A 16,393-nucleotide genomic window follows, 5' to 3' on the forward strand; every position below is an offset into this window, starting at 1 on the left:
AGCCACTGTGTTATGTTGATTCCTATCTGTATTTGTCTGCCATCTATGTGTGTATGTATTAGTTAAGGAATTCTCTGAGATTTAGTCTCAGAACTAGAATGTATTAGTCGTGGGAAGGCAGCTCAGATTATCAAATGTAATTCAAGAATGTAAAATTAACTTTTGTTCACTCGTTTTATTTGTTCTCTATTTAAAAAAATAACAGTGCCCAGGAAAGAATGGAATTAAACAATGAAAGTTCAGTGCTTTGATGTCCATATGATTTTAATAATGTGATATGCAGCCAATTGTGAACCTACTATAAAACACAAGAACCACAGAAAGGATAGAGTTGTACTCGAACCTAGAGGTTAATGAGGAGATGGCCATTATTCTAACAACAACAACAAAACATTGTTATCTGAACTTTCTGAATGCACACAGCACATACCACTCAACCTCTTATACCAAGAAATCGGGACAAAGCCAAAAGTAATGGAGGGAAAAGGCCCAAAAAAGGGACACATTTTAAATATTGCTCTTACAAACTTAAACATTTGATAGAATAACAGGTTTTGTGTTAGCATGAATTTTCTGAAGGGTATGAAGCCTGAATATCAAATGTCTGTGTTATTTTCTGACTTCACTGTTTAATGACTTGCCAATGATATGCCAGAAAACCACAATTTTATGAAAAATGGACCAAAGATATGGGGCAAAAATCTGGGCATTCTGCAAAAATCTGTCCAGTTGAGAGGTTTGACACAACATGCTGTTAATATAAATGAGAAATTTGTAGATGTGAATCCAGTTCCTTCAAGTGCTGGTTATTGAAAATGAATGAAAATGTACTGCTAGATAACATTCAGCGTGATAAAGGCAAATTAAAAAAGTAGAACTTAAAAAGAGAGTAAATTACCGTCTCCAAAATATGTAACATATCATATTAAAGTTCAAGTTCACCTTCAGAATTTTTTCTAGACATGCAGCTGTATCTTTTAATTTGATATACAGAATTCTGCTTATGCCTTTCAGTTTCCATAATCTGGTGGTCCCCTGCCATAAACAAACTCTACAACAAAAGGAAGAAACTGTTGCAAAAAAGAGTATTATCCCCTGATTTCAGGAACGCCCTGGTCAGCCTCAGTAAGAAGCTGAGATCCCGCATAAAATTCTCCAAAGCTAGTTATGAAAACAATATCACCACTGATTCTAAAAACATCTACAAACATTCTACAGCTATGTCAAGAATCTCAGTGGTAACACCCAGATCTGCTCTGAGCTACAGAACAATGGCACTAGATATACAGAACCAGCTGATATTGCCAACATCCTGGCAGATAGGTTCAGTGCAAACTTCACCCCCCATAGGGCCCATCACTATACTGGAATAATGCAAAGCCCCTGTAATCATGGCTGCACAAGTAAAGACCGCACTCTCTAAAGCCAAGAACACAGCATCCATGGGACCTGACAACATCCCAGGCTGCATTCTGCATGAACTACAAAACGAACTGGCATGCCACCTAAGTACCATGTTCAATCATAGCCTCACTTCAGGCTTTGTGCCTACTGTATGGCACACAGTGGCAGTTATCCCACTCCACAAAGGAGCGCCACCACAGACCCTGGGAACTACCACCCCATTAGCCAGATAAGCCTGGTCTGCAAGGCCATGGAACATATCATCTTGAAGCTTATAAACAAGGACATATATAACCTCCAAACTCTGGACCCCACTCAGTTTGGGTTTGTAAAAGGTAGGTCATGTCTCCTAAAACTGATTGACTTATTTGAAGCAGTCACCAGAGCCATGGACGAGGGTAAGGTGGTGCACACAGCCTATCTAGACCTCACCAAGGCTTTCAACACTATCCCCCACTCTGGAATTATAGATAAACTCACTACACTGGGCATAAATCCCTATGTCACAAGATGAGTGGCCAACTGGCTCACTGACAGAACCCACACAGTGAAAATAGCCAACTCCAAATCCAACTTCAGAACCGTGACAAGTGGAGTACCACAGGGCTCAGTCCTGGGTCCTCTCCTGTTTAGCATCTACTTTTCAGAAATCCAGGCTAATACAGCAGGTCTTTGGCTAATGAAGTTTGCAGATGACTGCAAACTAGGTGCCATAATAGAATTGACTAATGATGTGGACATTCTACAAAGGGGCCTCACTGAGACTGATGCTTGGTGTCAAAGTCATGGCTTCAAGCTCAGTGCCAATCAGTGCATTGTCATCATCTTTGGGAAAAACACTGTACCCATGAACTACCACATAGGCAGTAGCCTACTAAATACTGAAAGTGTGATAAGAGACCTTAGGACACAGGTGGACAGTAGTCTCTCCTTTAATAATCACATCGCCACAGTAGTCAGGAAATCTTTCTATGTGGCACATCCCATCACAAAGGGGTTCACCTTCAGGAAAAAAAGAGGTCATTGTTCCTCTCTACTCATCCCTCATCAGACCCATTATAGAATACAACACCCTGTTTGGCATGTACCTTGCAAGTAATCTACAACAACTAGAAATGCCTCACTAAGAGGATTACCAGTCTCAAACAGATGCCATACGCAGACCATCTCAAAAAACTCCAGCTCTATTCCATCACTTATCGCCTACTCAGAGGCAACCTCTGCCTAACATACAAAGCCACGTCAAACCCAGATCTGGACATGCTACACTTAAAGAAACCCCAATCCCTCTGAGCCACATGCTCCAGGGACCTAAACCTTGCCCCCACAATAAACAGAACATGCTGGAGAGATAGATTCCTGTCCCAGAGACTTCCCATGCTCTGGAACAGACTACCCATTCATGTCAAGCAAAGCTCCTCATTAGCCCTCTTTAAGAATAATCTCGGCAATTGGATGGGAAATAGGAAATTCTCCCCGGGGATCATTTCTGTGCCTCTGCTAGACAAGGGCACAGGAGAATAACTTTCTTGAGTGGCAAAAGCCAGTGAACTTTTTTGGCTAGGTTTATATAGGGCCTAGGGCCGATAGCCTAGTACTTACCTATGAACATATGAACCTATAACCAGTTGTTCTTTAATTCTTAAGTAAAGTCAAGCTGGCTTGGAGATGATCAGAAAGTTCTCTACTAAGCTTGAACCTGTATAACATTTTCATAAGGGTCAAAAGGAGAAAGCCTAGCTCAGAATATGGGATCCAGAAATGGGAGTGGGGAGGGGGTGAAAGGGAGCAATGAACATCAAGAAAGACATAGTGAAGAGGTTATACATTTATTTACATAGAATACCAGAGGTAGTTCCAAGCAGAAAAATATTTTTTAAGATTATTGGGGGAAGTATATATATAGTTTTTTATTACTATAACCAAAATAAAAGATTAGAGAAAGAGATAAATAAACTACATACAAAGAATTTTCAAATTGCACAAGCAGAGAACCAGGAGAGAAAAAGTTGGGTATCAGTACGTTTTATAAGAGAAACAAGAGAACTAATACAAAGTAATGAAAAGTAGTTAAAGAGCTGAACAATACAGACAGGCAAACAAAAAGTGTTAAAATGAAAGAAAGAAAATGCTTATGCACCACAAAAAATGTAGAGTATTTACAAGTTTTTCAATGAATTGGAGAATCTCATATGTGTATGGGGGGGGGGGCAGTATTGACTGGTGGATGCTTTGTTGTGAAACTACATCCACATGTGGACATCTTCTTCAGGAGGCTGAAATTCCATGCTAAGAAAATAAGAATATAATTGGAATAAATGGAAATGTAAAAGTAGATACGTATATTCAGGGAGATGAACAACTAGTCTTTTTACTTCCTTTAGAGGCATTATAATAGAAGATTTTTACTTAAATCTCTTCCTACTAAAAAGATGGTACAAGAGGTACACAGTAGAGACAAATGTATCTCTGACCACACACTAATACTATTAATGCTAGTAATAAAACATGAAGAATTGGAAGATGAAGATGGGCATCAGAGAGTCTGACAAAAATAGTCCAATAAACACTGATAGAAAACATGACAGATGGAGGAATTCAGAATAGCATGGATTCAGAATAGCATAGTCACGCACAGAAAAGGGTAGGGCATCAATGTAAAGTGAGGATAATTGTGAAAGAATGCAGTAGAGACAATCAAAATGTAATAAAACAAATTATTTTTATGGAACAATTACAAAGTAATTGGAAACATGGCATAGCATGGGGGAGAATTAGAAAGATAGAAGGTACAGAGGAAGAAATCAAATCTAAAATTAAGCATTTGATAACAAAATAAATATAGATCATTAGCAAGGGGAACTTTGCTGATTACAAGGTGAAAAAAGGAAAAGTGTATAACTGGGAGATTAAAAAGAAGAAAATGGAGGTCATGATATCAGACATTGTGGATAAACAAGGGAATTTTACCAAAATGGATGGAAATTAGGTAGTAGGTTAGAGTTCTTTGTATGAAAACCTATATTCAAGAAGGAAGGCATATGTAGATATGAAAGAATGCGGAATGTGAAGCTATTCATAAAAACGGGTGAAGAAACTTGATAGAGAAAATAGGAGATGTGGATATCATTCTGGCAAAAGTTAAAAGAGCTATAACAAAAAACAATTATCTTTCCGAGATGGTTTCCTAGTTGAATTTTACAAGTGTTGAGGGGAGGTCTTACTTAAAGCACTGACAGAAATATAATCAGACAGAAATGGAAAAAACAGTCCAGGAATACAGGGAGACAAACTATAACTGTTATACTGTGATCTCTACTAAATGAAATTAATCCATTTTGCAAGTCTGTGCATGCTGATAAAGCTAGCTGGACTCTGGTTTTGCATTAATCACCATTATATTAACAAGATAGTACTGTAATTGTCATCAGCTGTGTATTCTTTATATGACGTTTTTGTGTTATATGTATTTAGCAGGTCTGATCAGCTTGACACACAAATGTTTACTGCATTCTGATTTTCTAAATTTTAAATTACGTTAGTTTAAAAGTTACACATAGCCTGATTAATATTAAACTATTTGTACACTGTCTTCTGTTTGTACTTTTAACCAACACTTGGCAAATCCTGTTTCTGAAGAAAAAGTATTTTGGCAAGCTGATGGAAGATGCAATCAGAAGTATTGGCTCAAAAAGAGCCTGCAGGATCTAACATACAATATACAAGGCACCAAATAAGAAAGGCATTATTTAATGGAGGTCATATATTCATGGGTTCATAGATGTATACTGTACTAACAACCACTGGGGTCTTTATAAGCCCAGCCAAGAATAAGGTTAGAGAAGAGCTCTGCTCGACATAGATGGGAAGCCTGTTCCAGAGAAAAGGAATTCTCTGAGGCATGTCACAAGCAAAGTCTAAATCCCTAGCTCAAGTAATTCTAATGCTATTCATTTTACAGATATGCAAAACTTTAAATCAGTGTGTGATCTAAAGATTTTTTTTTATGTCAGAAATAGATCACCTCTCACCAGTCTGTAAGACACTGACTACAGAGATAGGGCTTTGAGGCAATCTCTATAAGATATGCTGTTTACTCGCTGTATTCTTTTTGTGAGGAGCTTCTATAGACATTCCTGTTGTTGCATTCCCGAATACCCTGACTACTGGTTCTCTTCTAATTTTAGGGGTTGCTATCAAAGAGGTAATTTCCTAGGGTAGCTGACTTTCCAAAGGGTACTATTACACATTTTTAGTAATTTTTTTCCTTGCTTAGCAACTCTCTGCAACAATCTGTTTTATTTTCCATGCCCACTTACCTCCTCCCTTATACTTACTTAAATGCTAGCAACATAACTTAAGAACATGTCCCTTACTGATGTAACTTTAGAGATCCCCCTTTATCTATCACTTTCAGGCAAGTGCTGCGAGTGTATGAGGATCCCATCTACTACCAACCTAGCTGGCATAATATTAAATCTGGCGCAATGTTTGTTACATTTACCTCATGTTACTCTAGCTCAAATAACCAGGCATGGTTGGTTTCACCATGCTCCACCCATAATGATAGGAGAAATGAGGTGCTGTATCCCATCATCAGAAACAAAAATTATCTCCACTCTCACACTCTGTTTTTTCTTTCAAAAAGAAAAGCATTCAGCACAAGGAAAAAATAAAACTTCACTAAACAAACTAATGTCCTTCTGAGAGTAGAAGATAGCTAGTAATATACATCTAAATCCTAGCTCCTGCAAACACCCCACAACATTGGATAAATACTTGTTCAAAGGATTATACATTGCTATGTTAGTATAATGCACTGATGTTGCCTAACGACTAGCCATGGGCAGAAGAAAGCAGTGTTGAGATTATGTTAATGCATGTAGCATTTGCAACAAAGTCAAGCAACTGCAAGATTTCACAGATCTAAATAACCCTGATATCTTCATAGTCACAAAGCTTGTAAGTCCACATAAAATCAAATAAGCTGACTTGATTAGTTATTATATTTGTTCTAAAGATAAAGCTCACAAGGGAGCAGGCAACACGGCTGTACAAAACAAGGAATACCTTGAAATGTATGCTGTTTAACTAGAATGCCTCTATTATGTACTATGGGAAGCCACTATAGTTATCAAATCATACACATTGGTAGAATTATGCATTCCCTTAAATAAACAGTTTAGCATTCATCAGAATACCATAACATGTCTAAAGAAAAACACCAAATCTAAGATAACCTTTGTTGGAGATGTAAATTTTGACTGGGTTAACCTGATAAAAATATCTACTCATGATGGATTACTACAGGTGGATAAGTGTAGCCAAACAGTAACTTTACCCACCTGCAATTATAACAATTTCAAAAGAAAAAGCATACTAGATTGAAAGTCAATAACACATACCACTAATATATGCTCTGTTGGGATAATGGCTGATTCTGTCAGTTATCATAATGCCACATTTACTACCTGCAAACAAAATACAGATAGCTGTAGTTGGAGATATATCAGGAAGGAAACATGAAGAAGATCCACCGTGTCTCCTTAAATTAGCATGTTGTAAGTATTAAATGGCACATCCCAAACCTCGATAAAGCTCAAAAATATGTTGCTTGACTAATTATAGATACATACCTCTCAACTGTACAGATTTTCACAGAATGTCCAGATTTTTGCCTGATATTTTGGTCCATTTTTCATAAAACTGTGGTTTTCTGGCAAAAAAGTGGCAAATTATTAAAGAGTGAAGTTAGAAAATAATGACAAACATTTGAATTTCAGACTTCATACCCTTCAGAAAATTATTGCTAATGCAAAACCTGTTATTCTGTCAACTTTCTAACATTGTACGTGCAATATTTAAAAGTTGTCCATATTTTGGGGCCTTGTCCCACTTTTATTTATGGCTATGTCCAGATTTCTTGCTCTAAGAGGTTGAGAGGTACAGTGTTGCCCCCAGTAAAGGTTTAGCAGGTTTAAAAGGGCTCTAATCCATAGATGACTCACAGTTTGAAAGCACTTTTGATTGAGATGGCTAAAGCCTGGGGCAAACATCTCTAAAGCAAATTTCAAGATTGCAAGAGCAATGCAGGCCGCTTAAAAAATTCCTGTAAAAATATGTCAAAGAATACAAAGAAGGTTACAATGGCTATAACAGTTTACTCTCCAAGTCATTAAAAACCTTCTGGAGCAATGTAAATAAATTGCTAAAACTGGAAAAGATACCTGCCCGCATGTATCTCTGATAGGGATATTGTTGAATTGCTCATAACTAGCTTGAAACGCATTTCAAAATGTCTCTGGAATATCTTCTTTTGAATTCTAAGATCTCTGCTGGGGCCTAAATCTCACATCAGCCTACCTAAAGGGAGTAAACTTATTTGTAATCAGAAAGTTCCTAACAAAAGCTAAAGAATCTGCCTCTGTAAGATCTAATGCCTTACCCTAAAATTTATAAAACTGACCACATATTCTGCAGTCATCCATCTAACCATAATTGTAAACAGAAGCATCAGTGAGGGAAAATCCCAGCCTTGTGGAAGGATGTGCAGATTATTCTCCTCACAGAGGCCATACATCAGTAGAACCACATAATTATATGCCAATTCCCATATTAAATGCTGTGGCTAACAAATGGCGCGTCATCAATCAAAAAATCCCATAAACACCTATAATATCTTAAGTAGGTCAACATGGTCTCCATAAGGGCTACTCAGTCAATACTATATTGCCAAACAACTTGCCAAACAATTTATTTATTTAGTTAGTCAGTTATTGGCATTTGTTAACCGGGAAAGTCCACTGGGCCAGTAAAAGCCCATTTTCAGTGGAGGCCCATGGAGAAAAGCTCCAATAGAATACAAGTAAATAAAAAAAACAGTGGTTATAATTTTACTAATTGTTCATAAGTAAAAATAATAAGCAAGTAAACTCCAAGAGAATATTATACACAGAAGAAAAGTAATCATTTTGGTGAAATTCACACAATTAATCAATGCCTGCAAATTAACAAATTAAGAAATAGAGGTAGAACAAAAGAAGAATGTCACTTTTTACAATTGTTGCTAGCTAACATTATAGATTAAGACAGAGATGAAGCTTTAGAAAATGGTTAGGGGCTGTAGTAGAAAATATTATAGCCATGTATACTTATAAAGGAAATAGAAATAACTTGTGAATAAGTGTAAGAATGTGAGAGGAGCTATGGAATTAGAAGTGATCAGGATTTAGAAGTTGGGGGTAAGATGCATTAAACTATTAGTAGTTACCCCAAAAATATTAACTACTTTCTCAGATGGAATACATGAATTCTATATAGGGATCAAAAGTGATACAGATGTCCCTCAGATGGTTATTACTAGGATCCCTATTCCTCTGCCTGGAAGTAACTGTATTGCCTGACCATTGTGGTAACCTCTCAGTGGCGGTATCATCTTGATATATGTAATAGATACCAAAGAAATGGCTGAAAAGTGGTTACACACTGACTTATCAACTCTTGAAAAATGTCTTTGTGACTCATCCACTATAAAATATCTGTCTATTGTCCTTATAAAACAAAATCAAGCTATACCTAAAAGAACACTTTACTAATCACTGGCTTTGCTCCTGCACTACCCCAGGCTAAGTTTGTAGCCCAGGCTAGGTATCCATATACAGGGTCCTCTCACCCACAGCTTGTCCAACCTTTTTTATATCATTTATTTTTAACCCTCCAATGAATTACCAATTTCCTTTCTACTAACTTACATACAAATAAATAAATAAACTTAAACCTGTTTGTCCGTATGAACATGTGAACATGTAAATACATTTCTTTTTTACTATTCTCCACGTAACTCATTGGACTGTATTTTGCTGTTTCTGTATTTCACTTATTTTATAACACGTGTTTTTTACTTTTCTTTGCTGTTATTTGAACTGTCTTACTATCTTAAAGTTTCTGAAGCTTTTCTTCCAGAGTCTCCACTGAAAATGGGCTTCAGGCCCATTCAGACATTACCCAGTAATCAAATGTAAAATAAAATAAAATATAATAAATAAATAATACCTCATTTTGAATATTAGCAAAAGTAAGTCTATAATGTTTATAGCATCCACTTTAAAATATCTGTCTGTTGCCCTGTAATCAGAGTAAACCAAGAAAAGACACTACCATTCCCTACACAAATGAAATTAAATGCCTAGAGACCATCCTGAGATATGTTCTCCCTTTAAAACAAACTCAATGTCACTATTAAAAAACATAATCAAGTGTTAGGAAGCCATTTTAACCAAGAACACTAAAAGTAAGCTCATATCCCCAACTCTTCATTCCAGGCTTTTTTTGGTTATATTATATACATTAGACTAATGTGTGGTTTGTTGACAAAGCTAGACCAAATTTACTATAAACTAGCCAAATTCATACTTTAGATGTATTACTGTATTTTTTGAAATAATGGTTAAGGTGTTTACCTCCCAGGTAAAAGGTACAGGAATTGTTTCTCACCTTTGGTTACTAGCTAGATGTGTAACAGTCTACAGAATGTTTGTGTAGACATCACTGTACCCTTTTAATGTCCCTGCATTGGCCACCATTTAGACATAAACTGAAATATTGCTTAATAAATAATGCTTATCAGTTTTTACACCCTGTTCTTTTTTCTATACTCAGTAGTTTCAGATAATGGTACAATCCACCTAGCAACCTAACATGTCTAGGTAACCTCCTTATTAAAAACAGACAATTTTCTATACATAATACAAAGAACCAGTTATCTTCCCATGTCAGGACTATATGCACCACATATAAATTCACAAAGCTCTTCATGGTTATGTCAATTATTTGTTGAGGTACATAGGAAGATAGGCATTCAGAAGTGTGAATATCTCAGGGATATCACTCTGAGAATCACATTGAAAGGTCTCTGGTAGTTGTATTTTTTCTTGTCATAGACATGTCTGAGATTGTATGCTACAGGCTATTAAATATGTGTATCTAGTGTTCACTACCATTTTAGCTACTGAATTTCCCATTGTTTTTATAAAGTGCCTTAACTAATTAGCTTATAAGTTTTGTCTTTCTAATTTCTCATTTTTTATAAGGGCCTTAACTATTTTTTTCTATATGCATGCTTCCAATATTGTCATAACTTAAAACACAGTTATCTCAGGGTAAGGGGTGAGGAAAGTCTTGTCACTATGTTGAAGTTACAAAAGTGAAATACACATTGCTACATTACCTTGTTTCACTATTTTTCCTAATCATCATTCAGTCTAGCCTCCCCCTCATTTGACCCCAAGCCAAGTGCCCATCAGCCCTTCTTGTCCTTCTCAGGGTGACACCAAGGACCCAAGCCAGAAGCAGTGCCATCATCTACAGTAAGAGTCAGGATCCTCTGTTTAGCTCTAATGTCTCCTACCTCGCCCATACCATCTCCTCCAGTGCCTCAGATGCTAGTCAAACTCAGATCATCTGGGGTAAAGTCAGGGTATTACTCCTCTAAGCCACATAACTGGCTCATTGCCTTGCTTATGTGTTATTGCTAATGCAGAGTTTCCGTTCTTGCATTGTATGGAGCTTTTCTCCATAAATAATATATGTATTTTTAATAGTATCTTTGATTTGGGCCATTTCTTTCTGATTTGTTTCTGGTTTGTTTTTGCTGTATGTCTAGCCTGATTGTGTATGAAGAGGGAAAAGGGTACCTAGGATCAGTGACTGTATTTTTTTATAAAAGTCTCAGTTAATAATATTTCTGACAATACTAAGTGAAATTAATTAAAATCAGTTCATACCCAGAACACAAGTGCCTGATAAATTGTTAATGTAAAAAAACAGGGTGCCGTACCAAGTCAAGCTTTTTAATAAAGCGTACAGACTTACATTTGCATGGTTAAATAAAGATATGAACCAGTCTTGAAATGGTTTTTCAACTTGCCTTGGAATAGTTTATCTTTTTTTTTTATTTCAAAATCAGGGACAACGGAGAATTTGTTAAAAAGAACATCATAATAAGTCACTTCCAGGCTACCCGTATTGAGCTAACTCACCTCTCTATCCATCACACGTGTTTGTCAGTCTGCTGAAATCAGGTACAAAGGGGATCTCTTCTGTGTTCACCTGTACCTGGACCAAAAACAGGGCAATAAGAACAGTAGAAAGCAGAGTCCCATTCAACCCACTGCTGCACTCACAGTCCCAACTCCTCATCCCAAATCATGTTTTAAAAATGACTATGTCATACGAATGTAGTCTGAGATATAATTATGTGAAGTTCTTGCATACATTAGTTTACAATCAGAAAAGTGAAGAAGACTCCATCAAAACTCAGAAATGTGAGCTGAGAGCACTGAACTATACCCAAAATACTGAATCCCAGACTTCTCTCTTTGCAGGACCCATGTTAGCAGCACTTGTTTCTGTATCTGCAGCTGTAGGTAGTTTCACAATTCGGTATTATTTCAGGGTTGCGTGTGGTCACTGTAGTGGTTTTTGGTGCTCTCATCTTACGGTTCTATGTTTCGATGGATACTCTTCACTTTTCTTATAGTAAACCAGGTACGTCATCATACATTGGCTGTCTGTGGATAACATTCTAGCTAGCAAACCTCATAGGGATATAAGTAACAAGAGCAACCAGCCCAAACATGCTGCCACTTTTAGCCCTCTTCTCAAGCTGAAGGCTTACTGATCTATCAGTCAGGAGTGGAACAGCAACCAGACCTTCCACTTGTAAATCTAAGGTGCTCCAACAGGTTGTCACTTTAGTAGCAAACTGATTACAGTGGTGAAGTGGGATGTATCTGCATGGCACCAGTAAGATATGGCCATGCTGCATTTTTATTCATTATTTATTCACACAATAATTTTAGCAAATGTTATTTTATATTTTAATTACGTGCCACAGCACATGCCCATATTCTAGGCAATGTGAAATGTATGTACAGTTGGGGGGGCATTGACTGCCCCATATATACCATGGTTCTAACACCCTATGGGGACTTTCTGAGTCAGGAACCATGCTTAGTTTCACTTCAGCAGTGAACATCCTCACATAACTGTCTCAGTGTCCAGTCTAGTGACAGTTTAATGAAAGGCTGGACACTGCTTAGAAACTTACACTTTAATGGCACATGAATACCCGTCTAATCTACTCATTTCATCATTTACCAAATACTCTGGGAAGCCAACTTGGATAATGGCTTCCTTTATCACCGTTCATGAAAATTTTATTTCCCAAGAACATTCTTAAATTCACTTGCTTTTTCTTTTATGCCATTACCACTTTGCTAGGGTTGTTTGCTTGTTTGAGTTATCTATTGTTCTTATTTGAAATAGCACCCACAGATTACCATCCCCTAACAATTCACCTTCCGTATACTTCCAAAAATGTCTTGTTCTCAAAAATCTGTCTTTTTTTGAAAGACAGTGCCTATACAGACCCTCTGGATTCCAGTGAAGTACTTAAAATTCAATAATGTATGTTCTGACTTCTTTTTGATGTCCGTGAATATTAAACTGCACTAATCTTTCTGTACATAACTTCTGGTGCAGACAAGAATGCTTTTGTTGCCCTGCGTTTATTCTTTTAATGTTCTTACTAAGAAAGATCTCTACAAAAGTATACACATGGAGTTCTACAGAAAAAAAATCTAAATATATGGTTGTCTGTCTAGACTCCTCTGTGCAGACCTACTTAAATGACTTATGCCTTCTCTTGTCCTATTATTTAAGCATATTTCCCCCATGTACTTATGGTAACTGTGTTTCAGTCTCACTGATACTACATACATGAATGAAAGTCCTTCCACCTTTAATGTAATGGTTGTGTATATACCTTGCTATTTTACTTTGTATAAGTCATGATTTAGATGGAATTTTTCACTGTCTATGGTCCAGATTGTGACCTGAAAAGGATCCACTACCATGTTTTCTCAGACTCTTTCACTATAAGCCTTTCTCCAAGCGCATAAAGACAAGCCTTCCCTTGCCATAAAAACAAAAACACATGCTACATTCTACAGAAAAAGCCTAACCTCTTCTCTAAACATACATACACACTCACATTTGAAATAATCAAGGTTTGGATTTGTAACTTACTCTTGCTTGACAGTTTTGTAGTCAGATATACATATTTGTTGGATATTATCCTTCCAGAATTGCCAAGATATTATGTATAAAACTAATACAGATTAATTAACTTCATAAAACAACATAACATCTTCAGACTTGCTTGCCCCCCCCCCAAAAAAAAATAGATCTGGGCCTCCACTAAAACAGGACTGGCATCCCTAGGGAGGCTTACCTCACTATTTAAGAAATGCAACACCAAAACAAATAATAACTAATTAAATATGCTTTTTTAACAAAACCAACATAGCTAGTATTCAGTGATAACATGCTGTGCCTCGATAAAAAAAGAAAGCAAGAGAGAAAGAGAAAGAAAACATACACATATGTCATCCGGCAGATTTTTAGGGAATATTCATAGATACAGATATAAAGAGAGAGAGAAAGAGCGTAAATAAAGCTGTTCCCACAGTACATATAGCATAAATAAAGTTGCTTCCACAACATAACTTCAGCTGTTCAGATCTATTATGTCAAGGAATGTTTGTGACCTTCAAAATGAATAATTAAAATGCATAATCTGTGATTTGAATTAGCATAAGCTTCTGTGTTTACTGCAGTAGTTTGCCATATAAAAGCAAAAAAAAAAAGCAAAAAAAAAAAGAAAAATTAATGTGCAGAGCAAACAACTAACATTACACAGTGTCAATAATGTTTGTTGGGAAAACCAAAGCATATTTAATTTTATTGCAGCAAATTTCTCCAGAATAGCCCTGTGAGAGTGTAACTTTTCCATTTTAGTGGTGTTTATGATGGGTAGACTGTATTATAAATATTATTTGGTAAACTTGAGCACAACAGCAACATAAACCATGGGATGTGACATAAGGCAGATAGATGCCTGTTTTTAATCAATATGCATGTTCAGTTCTCTGGTGTCACTAGTATTAACACACTGTGGAAGTCATTTGTGTGCTGTGTCATACTTTGTTATGCATAACTTTTGTATGTTAAATCATAACATTTATATCATTTTATTATGACAGAAAAAAGTCAGAATATGCAGATAAGGGGAGGAGAATATTTTACATGCAACTGGGACCACCTCCAGTTTTGTGTGTAAGCATGTAAAAAGTAATCCTTTATCTTAGCATTTATTTCCTTGAAACAAATCAGTAAGTAACCTTGAAGGTGACATTAGATTTTTATAGCCTTCTTCATGCAAAGAGATTTCTGCTGGAGCTGAAAAATAGTGCATTAAGGATAATATCCAGTTCGTGTAAAGCATTACCAATGCTCTGACCTAATCACAGTTTCTTTCTTCTGTGGTGACCTTAGAAATGTTATGTATGCCCTGCTTAATGTCTGTACTAGTGTTTTCAGACTTTTTGAGCATTTTGACTTTACAAAATAGTTAAATTAAGCTTTGCAGACTTACCTGGATGAATCTGAGCTATTCCGTCAGCCTGGACTGTGTCCTTCTTTCTGTGTAAGTTCCCGGTTCTTGTGTCCCTGCCACCTCATCTGGTTTAAACAGGTGCTGTTTCATCTCCACCCACTGCTTACATCCAGAGGTGTTTATACTCTCTACACTGCTCATGGTTAACCAGCCAGAACAGGATTCTCCCACCTATGGTTTATGTCTGAAGCAGTTTTGTTTTTTTTGTTACCTGGGGGGTGGAATGGATGCAGTGTAACCTGCAGATACCTGGTATGTTCCTAAAGCATCTAGTATGCATTTGCTGATGTTTACTGTTTTACAGGTTACCAATGTACTATTGTTCATGAAAACATTCATTTTCAGCAACGTACATATACTTTCATCAGTACAGTTCATACCAGTATCAACAAAAAAATTATCATTTCTTGATTACGTGTCTACCTATTTCTGACTTTTTTTTGACAGTATTAGGGTAGATCACGTTTTACTAAGACAGATCTGTCCTTCTCAGTGTATGATTTTGTCAGTGACTACTTTTTCTCTCTCTGTTTATCTTTATAATTCCTTTAGACTTTATTCTGTTATTTCATCTGAAGATTCCTGTAGAGTTAAACCATTTTCCTTTGAGCTGGCTGGTAGCTAGAGTTATCTTTTGCTATTTCACTTTAGTCTAGCTTAGTATGATGGTACAATAGGTAATATGTTGCCACTCAAGAGTTAAGAGTTCAATCCTGATCAAGGTTTTTCAAGGTTACATGTTACCTCAGCAGACTTCTTGTCACCTTCCATAGACACTGACTGAACAGTATGTTATAACCTTTGCCTCTGGTCCATGTTGTTGCTAAAAGTCTCCAGGAACTAGTTAATAAGGAGTTATTACAACATTAAACAAACTGGAAATGATTATACTTTAATAATCAAAACAAATTCTCTTGGCACTTTTTCTGCCCATTCTGGTTCAGAATTGAGGAGCATCTTAAACGTTTTTCTCCAAGCACTGTTATTTTGTCAGCACTGAGGTATAACCCTTACCTTTTAGGTAAAGGAATGTAATTCTTCTGCAGCACTGTTATTTTGTCAGCACTGAGGTATAACCCTTACCTTTTAGGTAAAGGAATGTAATTCTTCTGCAGCTTGCTTGATTCTTTTTTTTCACTAAAAACAAGAATGAATGGAATCAGATGTTTCCTTTAGATTTCATCGCAATCACACTCACTCACACACAAACACATACACACACCCACAGATATGCACAGACACTTTATAATGGATCACAGTTGCCACCTTGCACTCTTTACTTTTATTTTTGTTAAACACCCTGGTGATGGTGTTATCAACTGTCCAATCAGTAGTTTAATGGTCCTCAGGTGAATCTAGTCAAGATTCTTGACTTGGTCGGCCCTTAGATCTATGAGACTTCATATCATGTGTGATACGTGAAACTACAAGTCCTGTATGTCTGAAAACTAAACTCCATTCCCATCAAAAAGC

At 36.6% G+C, this 16,393-nt stretch overlaps 1 protein-coding gene across 2 annotated transcripts in view; it reads right to left on the reverse strand.

The window, feature by feature from the left end:
• Positions 1 to 15,035, reverse strand: part of LOC122809207 (chloride channel protein ClC-Kb-like) — a 1,320,353-nt gene extending 1,305,318 nt beyond the window's left edge. Inside the window, exons 1-2 of one of the 2 annotated variants that reach the window (XM_044080517.1) lie at positions 14,900 to 15,025; positions 11,442 to 11,517 (exon numbers count right to left, since the gene is read on the reverse strand). In XM_044080517.1, the coding sequence (XP_043936452.1) occupies positions 11,442 to 11,453 (12 nt within the window). In that variant the 5' untranslated portion in view covers positions 11,454 to 11,517; positions 14,900 to 15,025. Of the gene's footprint in view, positions 1 to 11,441; positions 11,518 to 14,899 lie in introns of both variants that reach the window. The other variant, XM_044080518.1, reaches the window with a different exon arrangement.
• Positions 15,036 to 16,393: the final 1,358 nt, after the last annotated feature.

This window comes from Protopterus annectens, chromosome 8.part0, assembly GCF_019279795.1.
Source record: "Protopterus annectens isolate FY-2018-M chromosome 8.part0, PAN1.0, whole genome shotgun sequence".
In the NCBI taxonomy this organism is placed as follows: Eukaryota; Metazoa; Chordata; order Ceratodontiformes; family Protopteridae; genus Protopterus; species Protopterus annectens.